The 17,959-nt window shown below is 34.0% G+C and overlaps 1 protein-coding gene across 3 annotated transcripts in view; it reads right to left on the bottom strand.

The window, feature by feature from the left end:
• Positions 1–17,959, bottom strand: part of LOC126735406 (CCN family member 2) — a 73,085-nt gene that overhangs the window by 18,907 nt on the left and 36,219 nt on the right. For 2 of the 3 annotated variants that reach the window (XM_050439374.1, XM_050439375.1), the window contains exons 5-6: positions 14,292–14,418; positions 3,884–4,080 (exon numbers count right to left, since the gene is read on the bottom strand). In XM_050439374.1, the coding sequence (XP_050295331.1) occupies positions 3,884–4,080; positions 14,292–14,418 (324 nt within the window). The remainder of the gene's footprint in view (positions 1–3,883; positions 4,081–14,291; positions 14,419–17,959) is intronic. The other variant, XM_050439376.1, reaches the window with a different exon arrangement.

Genomic DNA, 17,959 nt, shown 5'->3' with positions numbered 1-17,959 from the left:
GTTATATTCCAGTTATTTCGTGATCAACTTGATGAGAACAAGCCGCTGGTATAGTAAGTTCGAATTCGAAAAAAAAAATTTTCTGGAAAAAATCCAAACGGGGGGGTATACCCGAAAAATGAAAAAACCCAAACTTTGAAGGCCGATATCTCGACTTCTATGGGAGCTATCGGGGAAATTCCAACGGTTTTGTCTTAGTTTTATCCTTCTGAATCCAACGAGACCATCCGCAAGGTCGTAGCTTTTACGGTAGCTGAGATATGGCATTTTTGATGCCCATTTTTGGCCTCAAAAACGAGGTCAAAAAGTGACAATTTCCGAATTTTCAAAGTGCTCTCATTTCCTTATTTCTGGTCGAATCCTGTTATATACCGGTATTTTCGTGATCTACTTGATGAGAATAATCCGCTGGTATAGTTAGTTCGAATTCGAAAAAAAAAATTTCTGAAAAAAATCCAAACGGAGGGGTATACCCGAAAAATGAAAAAACCCAAACTTTGAAGGCCGATATCTCAGCTTTGATGAGGGCTATCGGGAAAATTCCAACGGTTTTGTCTTAGTTTTATCCTTCTGAATCCAACGAGACCATCCGCAAGGTCGTAGCTTTTACGGTAGCCGAGATATGGCATTTTTGATGCCCATTTTTGGCCTCAAAAACGAGGTCAAAAAGTGACACTTTCCGAATTTTCAAAGTGCTCTCATTCCCTTATTTCTGATCGAATCCTGTTATATCCCGGTATTTTCGTGATCAACTTGATGAGAACAAGCCGCTGGTATAGTTAGTTCGAATTCGAAAAAAAAAATTTTTCTGGAAAAAATCCAAACGGGGGGGTATACCCGAAAAATGAAAAAACCCAAACTTTGAAGACCGATATCTCGGTTTCTATGGGAGCTATCGCGAAAATTCCAACGGTTTTGTCTTAGTTTCGTCGTTCTGAATCCAACGAGACCATCCGCAAAGTCGTAGCTTTTACCATAGCCGAGATATGGCATTTTTGATGCCCATTTTTGGCCTTAAAAACGAGGTCAAAAAGTGACAATTTCCGAATTTTCAAAGTGCTCTCATTTCCTTATTTCTGATCGAATCCTGTTATATTCCAGTTATTTCGTGATCAACTTGATGAGAACAAGCCGCTGGTATAGTAAGTTCGAATTCGAAAAAAAAAATTTCTGGAAAAAATCCAAACGGGGGGGTATACCCGAAAAATGAAAAAACCCAAACTTTGAAGGCCGATATCTCGACTTCTATGGAAGCTATCGGGAAAATTCCAACGGTTTTGTCTTAGTTTCGTTCTTTTGAATCCAACGAGATCATTCGCAAGGCCGTAGATTTTAAGTTTTACGATAGTCGAGATATGGCATTTTTTATACCCATTTTGGGCCTCAAAAACAAGGTCAAAAAGTGACAATTTCCGAATTTTCAAAGTGCTCTCATTCCCTTATTTCTGATCGAATCCTGTTATAACCCGGTATTTTCGTGATCTACTTGATGAGAACAATCCGCTGGTATAGTTAGTTCGAATTCGAAAAAAAAAATTTCTGAAAAAAATCCAAACGCGGGGGTATACCCGAAAAATGAAAAAACCCAAACTTTGAAGGCCGATATCTCGACTTCTATGGAAGCTATCGGGAAAATTCCAACGGTTTTGTCTTAATTTTGTCCTTCTGAATCCAACGAGACCATTGGCAAGGTCTTAGCTTTTACGATAGCCGAGATATGGCATTTTTGATGCCCATTTTTGGCCTCAAAAACGAGCTCAAAAAGTGACAATTTCCGAATTTTCAAAGTGCTCTCATTTCCTTCTTTCTGATCGAATCCTGTTACAACCCGGAATTTTCGTGATCTTAATGAGAACAATCCGCTGGTATAGTTAGTTCGAATTCGAAAAAAAAAAATTCTGGAAAAAATCCAAACGGGGGGTATACCCGAAAAATGAAAAAACCCAAACTTTGAAGGCCGACATCTCAACTTCTATGGGAGCTATCGGGAAAATTCCAACGGTTTTGTCTTAATTTCGTCCTTTTGAATCCAACGAGACTATTCGCAAGGTCGTAGCTTTTACTATAGCTGAGATATGGCATTTTTGATGCCCATTTTTGGCCTCAAACACGAGGTCAAAAAGTGACAATTTCCGAATTTTCAAAGTGCTCTCATTCCCTTATTTCTGGTCGAATCCTGTTATATCCCGGTATTTTCGTGATCTACTTGATGAGAACAATCCGCTGGTATAGTTAGTTCGAATTCGAAAAAAAAAAATTTTCTGGAAAAAATCCAAACGGGGGGGTACACCCGAAAAATGAAAAAATCCAAACTTTGAAGGCCGATATCTCGGCTTCTATGGGAGCTATCGGGAAAATTCCAACGGTTTGGCTTAGTTTCGTCCTTCTGAATCCAACGAGACTATCCGCGAGGTCGTAGTTTTTACGATAGCCGAGATATGGCATTTTTGATGCCCATTTTTGACCTCAAAAACGAGGTCAAAAAGTAACAATTTCCGAATTTTCAAAGTGCTCTCATTCTCTTATTTCTGATCGAGTCCTGTTATATCCCAGTATTTTCATGATCTACTTGATGAGAACAATCCGCTGGTATAGTTAGTTCAAAAAAAATTTTCTGGAAAAAATCCAAATGGGGGGGTATACCCGAAAAATGAAAAAACCCAAACTTTGAAGGCTGATATCTTGGCTTCTATGGGAGTTATCGGGAAGATTCAAATGGTTTTGTCTTAGTTTCGTCCTTCTGAATCCAACATGACTATTCGCAAGGTCGTAGCTTTTACGATAGCCGAGATATGGCATTGTAAATGCGGCTAATTAAGAAACTTATGCTTGGATTGATTTCAACCTTAAACAACATTTACAGGAAAGATTCTTGTAAATATCCTACTTTTTGTTTGATTACAGTAGCCCAAATAGTTTTTCAGATATTGGACTTTGAAGTCAGCGGTCAGTTTGACTGCTCTTGAACCTCACTGGTTAAATGGAGGAAATGTCATTCTGAATATCATGCTTTTTGTTTTATTATAGTTGCCTGAATAGTTTTATAGGTATTAGACTTTGAAGTGAGCAGTCAGTTTGAAGATTAGTCACTGCTTAGACACCGCTGCTTAAATATGCAGATATTTTAAAAGCTTATGCTGTAATTGATTTAAATCTTGAACAACATTTACAGGAAATATATTACTAAATATCACGCTTTTTGTGTCATTACAGTAGCTCAGATAGTTTTTCAGATATTGGAGTTTAAAGTGAAGATCAGACACTGCTTTTGGACACCACTAGTTAAAAATAAGAATTTGTTAGGAACTTATGTTTGGATTGATTTGAAACTTTAATAACATTTGCAGGAACTATTCTTCTGAATATTACGCTTTCTGTTTCATTACAATATTCCCAGTAGTTCTTGAGATATTGGACTTTACCCAGTTGACTCTTACTATCTCAACTCGTTGCATTATCTGGTAATTCTGGTATGTTAAAACAAGCCTTTTTTACCGGATTTGCCTTTGTTTTTACGTCTAGGATATTTTGATTATAACTCCTAAAAGCAATTGTATAATAATTATACGCCAATATGAACTATTACGTTTGCTCGTCAAAGCGATTGTACCATTTCATTTCGAGTCAATTTATTTTTCATTAAACTATAAATTAAAATGGAACGTTACTATGTCGATTAAAAAATAATAAAAATAACAGTTACTTGCTTTATTTACCGGTATTCGGCATACTCTCGAATTACGGTAACTTATTGTTATATATTCCGCGTTTAAAGATTCTTATTAACTTATGATGCTGTTGACCTATTGCTCACATAAATTGGTTCCAGAGACGAAACCTTATCGGAAAGAAATATGTAAATGAAGTCAAAAAATTGACTTACCCTTAAATGGTGATGTTTCCTATGTGCTTCGACGTAATCCTTATCCTGACACCTCCTGGTTTGGCATATCCGAATCTCCGTGTCCGGGACGCATTTTGCGTTCAAGTTAGACTTCCGGGAGGATAATCCGGAACCGCATTCGCTCGAACAAAGCGACCATCTGGAAAATGACGGCTGACAAGACGGCGGTTGTTCTGCTAAGAGCGGAAACAAAAGAAATGTCTAAAAATTCATAAATCTTTACATGTATACATTCGCTAAAAATCGTTAGGATAAAATAATAACCACATACGAAAGTGGATTTACCTTGGCTCAAAATAATGACTATATTCAGTAATATTCGCCGTTAAATTGCAAACCGGGAGGGATCGAAACTACATTATGCAGGACAAGTAACTGAGCTTCACCTACACGCTTTACTCCATCCGCATATTAAATCAGGACTAACCGAAAATTAATTTAAACGAAGTATATACGCGGATATAGCGGTATAGCTTCAGCTTGATTAGGAAATCCCCCGTTCGTAACTGCGCGGTAGCACAAACTAAACAGAACAAATTATTTACCTAAAACCCCTTTAAGTCACTAAAAGTGTTTATCCCACCTCCCCAACCCCTTCCTCCGGGGAGATTGCTTAGCCAACGAAAATTTTAGATTAAAATTGAGGTATTAATGTTAATTACGCCCTCGTGTAATTTAAACGTTCCCTTAGGCTTGCCTTGTCAAAATTTAATACCTTTAAGGAGAGAGAAAAGATTTAAATGGGAACCGATTGATGCATAATTTAAATGGATAGGGTGATCATATATTTATTTAAGGAAAAATTGGGCATTATAAATGGAAATTTTAGTCCTTTCATAGGACTATCCGAATAATTGAGAAATAAGCTTATCTTCATCTCATTATATGGGAAGAATTTTCAGCAGGAGAAATTTCAATGCTTTTTCTGCTGCTACAGCTTCGGTAAATTGAAATGCACTTGAAACGGCTTCTGACCCACTTACTTTATTTTTTCAAGTTCTGTGTGATAAGATCAATCAGTGCTTTCCTAAAATAAGGCTTAAAACTAAGAAACGAAAACCATGGGAAACAAGGTCTCTTGTAGCCTTACAATTTCAGCTAAAAACCTCCGTTTTTTGACTCAATTGTGCAAATATACCACAAATGAAAATATCCTTGTATATCATCAGAAATACCGTAGTCTGTACAGAAAGACAATTTAAGCAACAAAATCTAATTATTATAGGGATCGCTTAAATATGTCATCAAATAGACAAAGAGAGTTGGTCGATTATTAATGATTTTAGACACTGCCATAGAAAAGTATCTGAACCGGAGTTAAGACCTGATATTTTAAACGACTATTATTGTGATATACCTAATATCTTGCTCAAGGGCATTCGTAGTAACATTGATCCCTTTCACTATCTTCAACAAGTGTGTGGTTGAGCAGTCATTTTTCTTTCATCCTGTCGATCTTACCGAAGTAACCTGTAAAGTAATCTAGAGTTGATGGGATATCTTCGAGGTTGTTACTCTTTTTGCCTGATTCAGCCTTAAATGCTTTAGTTTCTGCCATAAACAATTCTTTACATATTGGCATTTTTCCTTCATATTTAAAAGAGGCCTCTTCATAAGGATAGAGACTTGGATCAGCCTTGTAATTTCCGTCCCATTTCTATTTTGTCTACCCTCCCTAAGATAGTTGAAAAACTCGCAAAAAGCAGAATTTTGTCCTTTTTACATCATAATGGCATTTTGTCTGCAAATCAGTTTGGATTTCAAGCCGGTAAAGGAAGTCATGATGCTGTTTTTAGCTTTTTGGAGAGCGTCTATGTGTCCTTGAATTCTGGAGAGTCATCGGCGACAGTGTTTTGTGATCTATCCAAAGCATTTGAATGTGTGGATCATGGAATACTGTTATCTAAGCTCGATAAATATTAGGTTAGGCTCGATAAGTTTTAGGGGCGTTGCGTTGCGATGGCTTGAGTCCTATCTATCAAATCGTACTCAGAAGGTTACAGTGTCTGGGCGTTTGTCTGCTTCTAGATCCCTAAAATGCGGCGTTCCCCAGGGTTCAGTGTTGGGACCACTATTATTTTTACTGTATGTGGATGACTTGAGTTCATTGAAACTGCAGGGCAAGGTGTTTCAGTTTGCTGATGATACCACCATACTATGGAGCCATAAAAATTCTGATTATATTAAGTCTTGTATCCTTGAAGACCTTCAGATTTTATTAGGGTGATGTGCTTCCAACAGGCTCGTGTTTAATGTAAGAAAGACGTCTATTATGGGGTTTAAGTGCGATGTTCAGGGTCTGATGTTTGACGAAAATTCCCTCTTGCAGAATAAAGAGTGCTGCAAGTTCCTAGGAATTACCATTGATGGTCGCCTTCGGTTTGAACATCATATTTTACATTTAGCTGGGAAATTATCTTCTGGATGTTTTGCAGTAAGAATCGCAAAACAAGAGCTGGGAGGGGTGGTTGCACGTTCAGTGTACTTTTCACTTATTGAATCTCATATTCGGTATGGCTTGCCTTTTTGGGGTTTAACCAATAAGGGGCTACTTAACATTGTCTTTGTTATTCAAAAAAAGCAGTTAGATACCTGTGTTCTGCTAAGTTAAGAGATTCTTGCAAACCCCTCTTCATTTCTGAAAAAATCTTAACTCTTTTTTCACTCTTTATCTTAGAAACAGCTGCTCTTATTCACAAAATTCCCAAACTACCCTCTGACACTGGCCATTTGACTCGTCGTGTAAATGATGTTCCCCTACCTGTTCCTACGTCTTCCCTTACTAAAAACTCATTAATTTAAATAAGTAAAAAAAATTACAATCATGTTCCTCTATGTGTTAGGCATATATCGGATGTTAAGAAATTTAAAAGAGAATTAAAGACGCTTTTATTAGCTAAGGTATATTATAACCTGGATGACTTTTTTAATGATAGGTTTTAACATTGGACATGTTGAAAGTTTTTTTTCTCTAGTTTTGTCAACAAGTTTACCTTTATTTAGTAATTGATTGTTTTATTTAGTTATCTTTAATTCAAGTATGTTCAAAAAGTTTTGTCTTCTTGTGTTTAATTTTGTTCATTGTTTTGTCAATTTTTGAAATTGTATTTTTGTTTTGTTTTTTTAGCTTGTTAGGATGCTTGCGCACAAGATTATTCTTACGTAATATAGCACATTTTCTTTCTTTCTTTCTTTCTTCTAGAACTTCTAGAACAGATTATTGTAATTTATGTTACTTCCAGGCAGTTAAAATAGTTTTCAACTTTTTTTTGAAGCATTAGAAGTCAGTAGAACAAGCTCAACTTTCATTAAGATTTTAAAAGCGGTAATTTGCCGATACTTTAAATATTTGTCAATACTTTAATAATTAGGTACTATTACTTTATTTATGTTTATTCTAATTCATTTTATGTATATTTTTATTCTTGTAAATATATGAAAAACTACTAACATTATTAGTCTTTTGTTTAAGTTAATTTTTGAAGTTAGTTATTAATTTTAATGGTGTAGTTAAGTGGAAGACTGGTTGACTGGATTTCTATACTGCCGTGATCAACTATAAGCAATTTCCTGTGAAATACATATTTTTTTGTATATATATACAGGGTTACTGGTAATTCGATACATTCCTTTGGAGATGTGATAGGGGAGGGGGTAAGAATTAAATTGAACCCTAATATGTATTATGCAAAAGTTGATAGTTTTCGACATATTTAATTTTTTCTGTTTTTCTTCAAAATGTAGACCTTAGTGGTTTAAAAGGCAGTTTCCAGAAAATCCGCTGTATATTTTTTTAACTTTTTAGGCAAAATACATGCTCAACACAATAGTGTTACGTTTGTAATGGCAAAAGTCCCGCAAATAGTTGTAACCATAGGTAAATTCTCGATGCAATGTGTAATTTTTTTTTCTTAAATAAAATACTACACTTTCTAGTGGATATTTTTTGAAAAAAAATTAAGCTACATTCTTCAAAATTTCCTTAAAACTTCCTTATTACCTAAGCTAGCTCACAGGATACAAATGCTTAAAAGTTAGGTGACATGGTTTTGTATTTTTATTATAAATTGTAAAGTAACGCATTTATCAGTATTTACCTTCACAAATCTTGTTCAAAATGAGAGCCTCTATTGCGAATACAGGCTCGGCAGCGCCTTCTCATTTCAGTCTTTGTTGTTCTAGTTGCTATGGTATTCCTGATCTGCTGGGCAGCGTTGGTTATTCTTTGGATAAGATCTTCCCGGGTAATTATTGGGGTTGCATAAACCAGTGCTTTCATTTGACCCCATATGCTATAATCAAGCGGGGTTAAGTCAGGGCTTCATGCTGGCCAAGCTATTGGACCTGACCTACCAATGCAACGATTCGGGAAACGTTCATCCAGGAACTGCCGAACTGACCGCCGAAAATGAGCTGGACAGCCGTCATGTTGAAATATCATTCGTCCTCTAACGGCGAGAGGAATATCGTCAAAAAGATCTTGTAGGTCATGTCGTAAAAAATTTTCATAAATATCCCCGTTTAAATGGTCTGGGAAAAAATGTGGTCCTATTACATCCCGGCCAAAAAGTCCCATCCACACATTTACAGAAAACTTTCTTTGAAAACTGGTTTCTCTTGTTAAACGGCGATTTTCTTCGGCCCAAAAATGAAGGTTATGAAAATTTGTAATGCCCTCATGACTAAACTTTGACTCATCCGTCCACAAAATATCGGTTAAAAAAGTTCTATTGTCTGCATCAGAATTTATAATAAATCTGCGGAATTCTACCCTTCTTATGCGGAATTCTTCCAATCCTTGGACAGGCGTATAATGGTAAGGATGGCTTCCCATTTGCCGAATCGTGGACCAAACTTTCCATTGCGATGATCCTGTTTGCTGCGCTACGGCATTAGTGGATGTGGTTGGATCGTCTTCAAAATGTCTTAATATTTCCTCCTCATCTTCTGCTCGATATACGCGAGGAGCGTCACCTCTTCTTGGTTTTACGGATCCAGTTTCAGCGATAGCTCGGTAGGTCGAAGCGAAAACACGGACATTTAGAATGCGGCGGTTCGGAAAGCGACGTTGGTATTCTCGGCGAGACTCCGCGGCATTACCATTGCAAAACCCATAAACAAACATAATATCTGCATATTCAGTGTTAGTAAACGTGGCCATAGCGCAGAAACCAATAGAATACCTTCTTCGAAAACACGAGAAAAATAAACTCGAAAGTCGTAATTTAAGTACTTTCCACAACAATTATTGCTGTCAGACTATCTACACATCAAATTTTTAACAATAAAAGTAAAAAAACAAATTGTTGCTATAGTACTTAAATACCATAGAAGTAAATACCACTTGGCATTTTTCAAGTGCGTTCTTACTATTAATAATAAAAATACACAATTCTGTTAAAATTTTTGGTAGCATTTATAGCCTATGAGTTAGCTTAGATAATAAGAAAATTTTACGTAAATTTTGAAGAATGTAGCATAATTTTTTTTCAAAAAATATCCACTAGAAAGTGTAGTATTTTATTTAAGAAAAAAAAATTACACTGCATCGAGAATTTACCTATGGTTACAATTATTTGCGGGACTTTTGCCATTACAAACGTAACACTATTGTGTTGAGCATGTATTTTGCCTAAAAAGTTAAAAAAATATGCAGCGGATTTTCTGGAAACTGCCTTTTAAACCACTAAGGTCTACATTTTGAAGAAAAACAGAAAAAATTAAATATGTCGAAAACTATCAACTTTTGCATAATACATATTAGGGTTCAATTTACTTCTTACCCCCTCCCCTATCACATCTCCAAAGGAATGTATCGAATTACCAATAACCCTGTATATATATGAATAAAACCCGATTTATTATAATTATTACACCTTTTTTTTCTCTCCAGTCAATTAAATATCCCTAAAATTTTTCTCTAGGCAGTAAACAAATTGTTAACTAAATAAATGGCTCCTTTCTGTTATATCCACAAAATAAAAATAATTTTTCTATTACGGCGATATAGTTCAAATATTTTTATATTTTGTTAAAATTGTTTTGTTATTCCAGGCAGTAAAATTAATTTTTAGATATTTTAAAGGCAAAAAATGGCAATTTTCTGTTATTTCGAGGCAGTAAAACTAATTTTCTTTATTAGTTCCAGGCGCTCAAAATATTTTTGAATTTTTTCCACAAAATAAAAGTAATTTTTTTGTTGCTTCAAGGCACTTTATTATTTTACTAAATTAATTAACTAAATTAATTTTTAGGGGTTTTTAAAGCAGATGAATGGCCATTTGCTGTTATCTTACGGCAGTAAATCTATTTTGTTTATGTTATCGCCGGTTTTTATTTCAGTTTTAAGGACAGAATCATCCATCATCGATAACTATGACGATTTTTAGATGTCCCTATTATATTTAAAGAATTTAATGAGTTAAATATAAAGTCTAAGTCTAAGAAAATCTAAGTTTTTTCTTTACTTATTTCTTAAAGCTGCTCATAGTCCTTAAGACAATAGAAGGATTAACAGTCCATTTTTATAGAGCTGAATATGAGTAACCATTTTAAGTTTTCTCTCAGGTTTTGCACCATTTTTCTGGACTTTTTCCCATTTTTGTCGAGGAAGTCCCTATAGAAGGTTAGCCCCAACTTCAAGCTAAAATATCTTAAAAACTAATATAATTAGGAAAGTGAGATAAAAACTGGATTAAAGGTATAGTAGTGGGCGTTAAATTATATCCCTCCAACGAAGTTGATATATTACATAGTTTTGACACTACATCAGTTTTTGTTGGATAGATCCCCATTAATTTTTCGTTTTATTTACAGACGTTTCTCACTTTATTCCAGGCATATCAAGCTGTTTTTTTTCAGGATTCTTTGAGCACTTATTACGATCCTGGACTTCTAAATCCTTTTATTATTTTTTTTAAAGTCTTTTAGAGTCATTTGTCCATCTTATTTTAGGCATTTGAAATCATCTTAAGATTCTCCTTAGCATTAGAAGAAATTATTTTTTGATTCCTCTTACACTTCTTCTGTGTTTGGACATTCTTAGTTCAGGCATTAAAAATCAATCTTTTTCTAGGCCTTTGCAGACAATTTGGTCTAGACGTATTTTGGTACTTCAATATTTTTTTCCACGCAAAAAAATAAATTTTTCTGTTACTTCTAGTATTTATATTAAACGTTATTTTCTGTTACTTTCAGGCAGTAAAAGTCATTTTCAGGCACTTTAATTATTTTTATTTTTTTATTTAAATTTTATTTTACTTCAAGGAAGTAAAAGCCTTTTTTTCATTTCTTTTTGATTCAAACCACTTGAAAATTTTAAAATTTTAAAAATTTTTTGTTCGTTATTTCTAGGCAGTAAAAGTAATTTTCTGTTATTTCAAGCAGTAAAAGTTTTATTTCTACTAATTTTTTAGGCATTTGAAATAGTTTAATAAAAAAGGTTTTTTCTTAAGGCCTAAAAAATTTTTTTTGGTCATTTTAAAGCAACCATTTTCTGAAATCTCCAGGCAGTCAACATAATTTTTGTGTCCATTTTCCAGGCATTTGAAATGTTTTGAAAATTATTCTCCCTAGAATAAAATGAATTTTTCGTAATTTTAAAGCAGCTAAATTTAAAGCATCACCTACCAGTAAAAGTAATTTTTCAGGCATTATAAATATTTTTCAATTTTTTTTCAGACAAAATATTTTTTGACACTTGAAATATTAAAAAAAATTTTGTGCAGTAAAATTAATTTTTAGATATTTCAAAGCGTATAAATGGTCACTTTCTGTTTTCTCTCGGCAGTAAAAGTAACGTTCTGATATTTCTAGGTAGTAAAATTTTCAGTTACTTTCATACAGGGAAAATAATTTTCGTGTCCAACTTTCCAGGCACTTATATAAATATTTTCTAGGCAGTAAAATTAATTTTCTTTTACTTCCACAAAGTAAAAGTCATTTTTCTATTGCTTCAAAGCATTTCAAATTTTTTTTTTGCCATTTTTCTGTTATTCCAGGCAATTGAAATATTATCGGCAGAATAATTTAGAGGAAAGAAATAAGTGCGTTTTTAGGCTAAATAAGGATTTTATTTTATTTTGACTTTAGCTAAAAAGCATTTACTGTTATCTCCATGCCGTAACATTAATTTTTTGACAGTTTAAAACATTTAAATGTCCATTTTTTGATGTCTCCTGGCAGTAGAGCTAATTTTTCTGTTGGTTTTCCAGACATTTGGAATATTTTAAAAAGTCTTCTCCAGATAGTAAAATTAATTTTTTGATATTTTAAAGCAGCTAAATTGCCATTTTATAAGATCTCCAAGCAGTAAGATTAATTTTTCGGTATTTTAAAACATTTAAATGGCCTTTTTTATTATCTCCAGGCAGTAAAACTAATTTTTCTGTTCATTATCCAGATATTTGAAATATTTAAAAAAAATTTCTTAAGGCAGTAAAATTTATTTTTTGACATTTTAAAACAACTAGATGGATATTTTTTGTTAACTTCATGCAGTAAAAATAATTTTTCTGTTGATTTTCCAGGCATTTGAAATATTTAAAAAAAATTTCTCTAGGGAGTAAAATGAATTTTTCAACATTTTAAAACCGCTAATGGCCATATTCTATTATCTCCAGGCAGTAAAAGTATTTTTTCAGGCATTTGAAATATTTTGAAAAATGTTCTCCACTCAGTAAAATTAATTTTTGATATTTTAAAGCAGCTAAACGACCATTTTCTATTACCTTTTAGCAGTAAAACTAATTTTTCTGTTCATTTTTCAGGCATTTAAAATATTTTAATTTTTTTTTCCACGCAGTAAAATTAATTTTTTGTCATTTTAAAGACGCTGATAGCCATTTTCCATTATCTTCTAACAGTAAAAATTATTTTTCTATTAATTTTCCGGGCTTTTGACATTTTAAAACAAATACATGGCCATTTTTTGTTAACTCCAGGCAGTAAAAATAATTTTTTTGATGATTTTCCAGGCATTTGAAATATTTAAAAAAAAAATCTCTAGGGAGGAAAATGAAGTTTTCAGCATTTTAAAATCGCTAATGGCCATATTCTATCATCTCGAGGCAGTAAAAGTATTTTTTCAGGCATTTGAAATATTTTTAAAAAAATTATCCACTCAGTAAAATTAATTTTTGATATTTTAAAGCAGCTAAATGACCATTTTCTATTACCTTTTAGCAGTAAAACTAATTTTTCTGTTAATTTTTCAGGCATTTAAAATATTTCAATTTTTTTTTCCAGGCAGTAAAATTAATTTTTCGACATTTTAAAACAACTACATGGCCATTTTTTGTTAACTCCAGGCAGTAAAAATAATTTTTCCGTTGATTTTCCAGGCATTTGAAATATTTTTAAAATTTTTCTCTAGGTAGTAAAATTAATTTTTCAACATTTTAAAACCGCTAATGGCCATATTCTATCATCTCCAGGCAGTAAAAGTATTTTTTCAGGCATTTCAAATATTTTGAAAAACTTTCTCCACTCAGTAAAATTAATTTTTATATTTATTTTCCAGACATTTCAAATATTTTTAAAATTTTCCTCCATACAGTAAAATTAATTTTTTAAGATGTTTCCTGACTACATATTGCTACTAGAAACAAAAATTAAAAACATCTTAGGCAGGCGTTTAAATTGCCAGTTAAGCGCCTCAAACTCATTTTTAAGCTTTTTAAAGGTGTTCTTTTAAATTGTTTTCTTCAACCGGTCTAATCACTTTCAATTTGCAGGAAAAATATATCAACGCCTCAGTCTAAATTACGTTCCCTAAGGACCAACCAAAAGATCATCTCTCCAGTACTTCTTAACTACTAAGAATAAGCCTGTAATCGAGTTTCACCGTCTAAATTAAACTTGAGGAAATTGTATTAAAATTTAATTGAAATTTAACAGCTCCTAGTATTATCTAAGCCAAGATGATTAAAACTAAAACTAATTAATGCACAATTCAAATGGACACGTTCAGAATTTATTTATATTAAGAGGGAATTATAGGTCGGTGGGTTTTATTAAACTCCAAAGCCCATCGTGAGACAATTAGACAAAAGTGCCATTATTAAAACCTTATTGATTTTTTAGTTAAAAATAAATTTTAAATGAAGTTGATCGTCCGCGTCCCGAGTGACCCAGTTTAGGTCGCCTCGAAAGAACTTTAATATTCCTTTGTTGAAATATCATTGTTCGAAATGTTTTCTATTATGTAAATGGTGTATTGTTATGACAGAAGAAAGAACCGATAGGACGGATTGCCTGGAACTTAAAATAATACGAAATTTTAATTCGGAAACATGCTTGGATTGATTGAAAACAGGTGGTCTTTTTCTGTTATTTGCAAGTAATTAATGGTAGAATTTGATGGTAGATAAATAATCAAAAATTATACCTGTTCTACTGTCACACATCCACTCTCTACAGCATTGGCCAGCAACATCGACCAATCGTGGATTTTGACATTCGCTAGGTGATATGTGCTCCTGGGGACATAAAGATGAACATCCATACGTTCCATTCTAAAAGAAAACAATTTAAGTATATAAATAAAAAGCTCAAAACATAGAAATAATTTTTAGGGGTTATGGGGAGATCCATAGGCTCAATTTGGACCATGAAGTGTTTATTTAGGTCTGCCACTAAAAGCGATAATTTGCGATGAATATTTTTAGATTCATTAGCTATTTCTTCAACGATTGTTGCTTAGAACTATTTTCTTTTATATTAATTTTTTCTTATAGTTTCCTTATTCCTGTTTATTTTTTATTAGGGAAATTATATTTGTTTATAGTACCTGTATATTTTTGCTATTTTCCTAATTGGAAATATAAAGGCAATTAATGGATAATTTGATGACCAATACATGCGTTCCATGAATATTCTGAGCATATTTTCGAAATAATTGTTGCATTAGGTGGGTAATCGTTCTCTTTGTCGAATCTGAATAGAAAAGCGAGATATTCAAATAAAAATTCAACATTTCCGCTTACAATGGCAAATTACAGTCGTCGAAACAAACTTTTCGCCCAGCGCTCCAAACTTATTTTAAAAGTCAAATTTTACGTAAAAAGTTTATTTAAAATAAAATCAAGTCCGCACCAGAGCCCCTTTTTTAAAATCTCTATAAATGCATGGGGCACAATTAAAAACTACATAAAATGCAGCACGAAATGCAAAAATGGCGCTTACATAATGCAGCTTTTCCCCTCTCCGTCCGACTCCCACAGTAGATAATTTATTTCGTGCTTAAAACATATAAAAGTTTTAGATCACGCGACTGCCATTTTTAAGGTATTATAGAATGTCAAATTTATCGTTTAGTGAAAGAAATCCCCTGAAGTAAAATAAAGAAAAAAGGGGAAAAAGTTCAACAGTTTGAATAACAACCAAGTTTTCGACGATAAAACTTTCTGAATGGCGAAGTAGTCGCAGGCTAAAACAGACAAGAGTCAATTTAGAATAAGAGTTCGTGAACTGCAAAGGCGTATCATTTAAATTTATCATTTAAGTTTCTTGTGAGGGGGTTACTTCTGAATGTTTTATTTTATTTGGGAAATCGAGTTGAACGTTATTAACCAGAAGCATTGTCGTAAACGTGTGACAACGTCGCATTAGGTATATTCTCTATTGCGCAATCGCAAGACGATTCGTGAATAGTCATTGTTGCCATATGTTGCGAGGAGATTATGATGATTTCACCTATGATTCACAAGTTCTGGTAGTTAGAACATTCTTCAATTATTATACATACTAATTGACAATCATTCAGACTGTTTTACAATAACTGTCAACGTCATTGGTCATTATGTCAGCTGTCAAGGTCAAACGTCATTAGTCATTACGTCACACGGTTTCTCCCGCCAACGTTTAATTTTTAATAAATTAGTCACTTCATGCTTGAATGATAAGAATTTTCGAATTTCCCGGTTTTTTTTGCCAAAATTATGATATATTCGGTTATTCCAACTTAATATGACGTCATCTACATATCCTTCCACAAGCTACTAATAGAAAATCACACACGCGGTCTTATGATAACTGTCAATGTCACTTGTCAACGTCTTTGGTCATCTGTCAAGTCTGGACTGTTCTGAAGGAATTCATACCAAGAATTCTAACCTAGTGCGCACATCTTATATCTGTGATAATAAGATCGGTCTTATATGGCAGCTCTTTTTCTTTCTTTTCTTTTACTTTTTTCTCTTTCATTTTCAATATTTAAAGCTGCGGCTAGAAGAAAATATATTTCCTTACAGGCTTAATGCCAGCTGTCAGTCATTTGTCACTACGTCACTTAATTCGCTTACATGCACCAGCATGAAATCAGGACGTTAAATGCCGATGCTGAGCCGTATATACAGTGAGGCGAAATTAGGGGCGCACTCTCTATCTCTCTCGCGCTCATGTAACTCAGTATTACACAAAAACGCGTGCTTTTCCGAGGTTATGTTGTATTGTTGTTATAATTTTTATGAGCCCACTAGATGATTCGCATTTCATATACGCGGCGCAGGTAAGCGAAGCTGCGGAAGGCTTTTAGCTTCTTCCACCAGTACCCGTTGAACGTCCTGAAATTCTAGAGTTCATGTGCGCAAGTCTATTCCCCATAGTGACCAAGAAGACTGGAGGGAGGAGAGATATCTTCCCTGTGCTGGATGGGCCAAATCCTGTATGGCAAATTCGCTACCCCCAGAATGCTATTCTCGTACTGGCGTTTACGCAGTAGCATAGTACGCAATGTCCGAAAAGATAATAGCAGTAACGAGAGTGACAGAGAAACAAGGAAGGAAAAAAGACAGACGAGGAGACTCGTGCGAGAGTGGGAGAAATGAACTGATTCCCGTAAATCGGCTTCAGCACAATGCTTAGGGCAACCATATAGGAGATACCGCTTCTCCCTCCAGTCTTCTTGAGAAAATCACACATACGATCTTATGACAACTATCAATGTCACTTGTCAACATCAGTGATTATCTGTCAAATCCGGACTGTTCTAAAGGAATTTCTAGCGAGAATTCTAGCCGAGTGTGCACTGGCATCTGTGATAATCTGATCGGTCTTATATATAACAGCTCTTACTCTTTTATTTTTTCTCGTTAATGTTCCAAATTTAAGGCAATGGCTAGAAAATTTTGTATTTCTTTACAAGTCTTATGACAGGTGTCAACGTCATTGGTCATTGTGTCAGTTGTCAAGGTGAAATGTCATTTGTCATCTCGTCACACAATTCGCTTACATGCCGAAGTCTATTATCCATAGTGACCATTAAGTGTAACAATGTTGCCCAATGGCAAATAAAAGGCTTATTAATTGGACTTAAAACAATATCAAGAATTTTTATTTTCAAGTAAATTAATGACAGTTCGTATGGTAGATGTTTTAGACTTTCGTGGTTTTTCTTGGGTTATTCTGTCTTATTATGAATCCTTCCACAAGTTACCAAATCACACATACGGTCTTATGATAACTATCAATGTCAACGACATTGGTCATCTGTTAAATCTGGACTATTCTAACGGAATTCATACCAGGCTACAGCTTGAAAGGTTTCCATTTCTTTATTCTGATAGGCCTTATGATAGCTATTAACCTCATTTATCAGGTCTCACGATACCTGTCAAAATCATTAATCGTTGTCAAATATATTTTAATCGTTCTAACAGTTCTGCGTTAGCAGCGAGGCCTTGTGTCAGCTGTCAAAGTAATCTGTGAATGTCAGAGATTTGTCTCAATTGTCAGCTGTCATTTCATGCAATATACACCTTCTAAGTGAAATGAAATGAAATTATATTTCGAGCTAACTCCATTTACATCATAGAATCCAAGTTTGTCCACCAGGATCCGGTGCGAAATACAGTCAAATGCCTTGGAGAGATCTCAAAACACTGCAGCAGCGTATTGCGTCTTCTTAGAGGCACCAACCAGCACATCCACCAAGGCGAGGGTTGTTGGCGAAAAGACCATTTTCCTCAAAAATACCTCTACAATTGATTACTACATATAGATCTTTGCAAGAGTGGGAACTAATGAGATGGGACTATAATTGCCCGGATCAGACCT

Source organism: Anthonomus grandis, chromosome 4, assembly GCF_022605725.1.
Source record: "Anthonomus grandis grandis chromosome 4, icAntGran1.3, whole genome shotgun sequence".
In the NCBI taxonomy this organism is placed as follows: Eukaryota; Metazoa; Arthropoda; class Insecta; order Coleoptera; family Curculionidae; genus Anthonomus; species Anthonomus grandis.
This window is presented reverse-complemented; position numbering and strand designations above follow the sequence as displayed.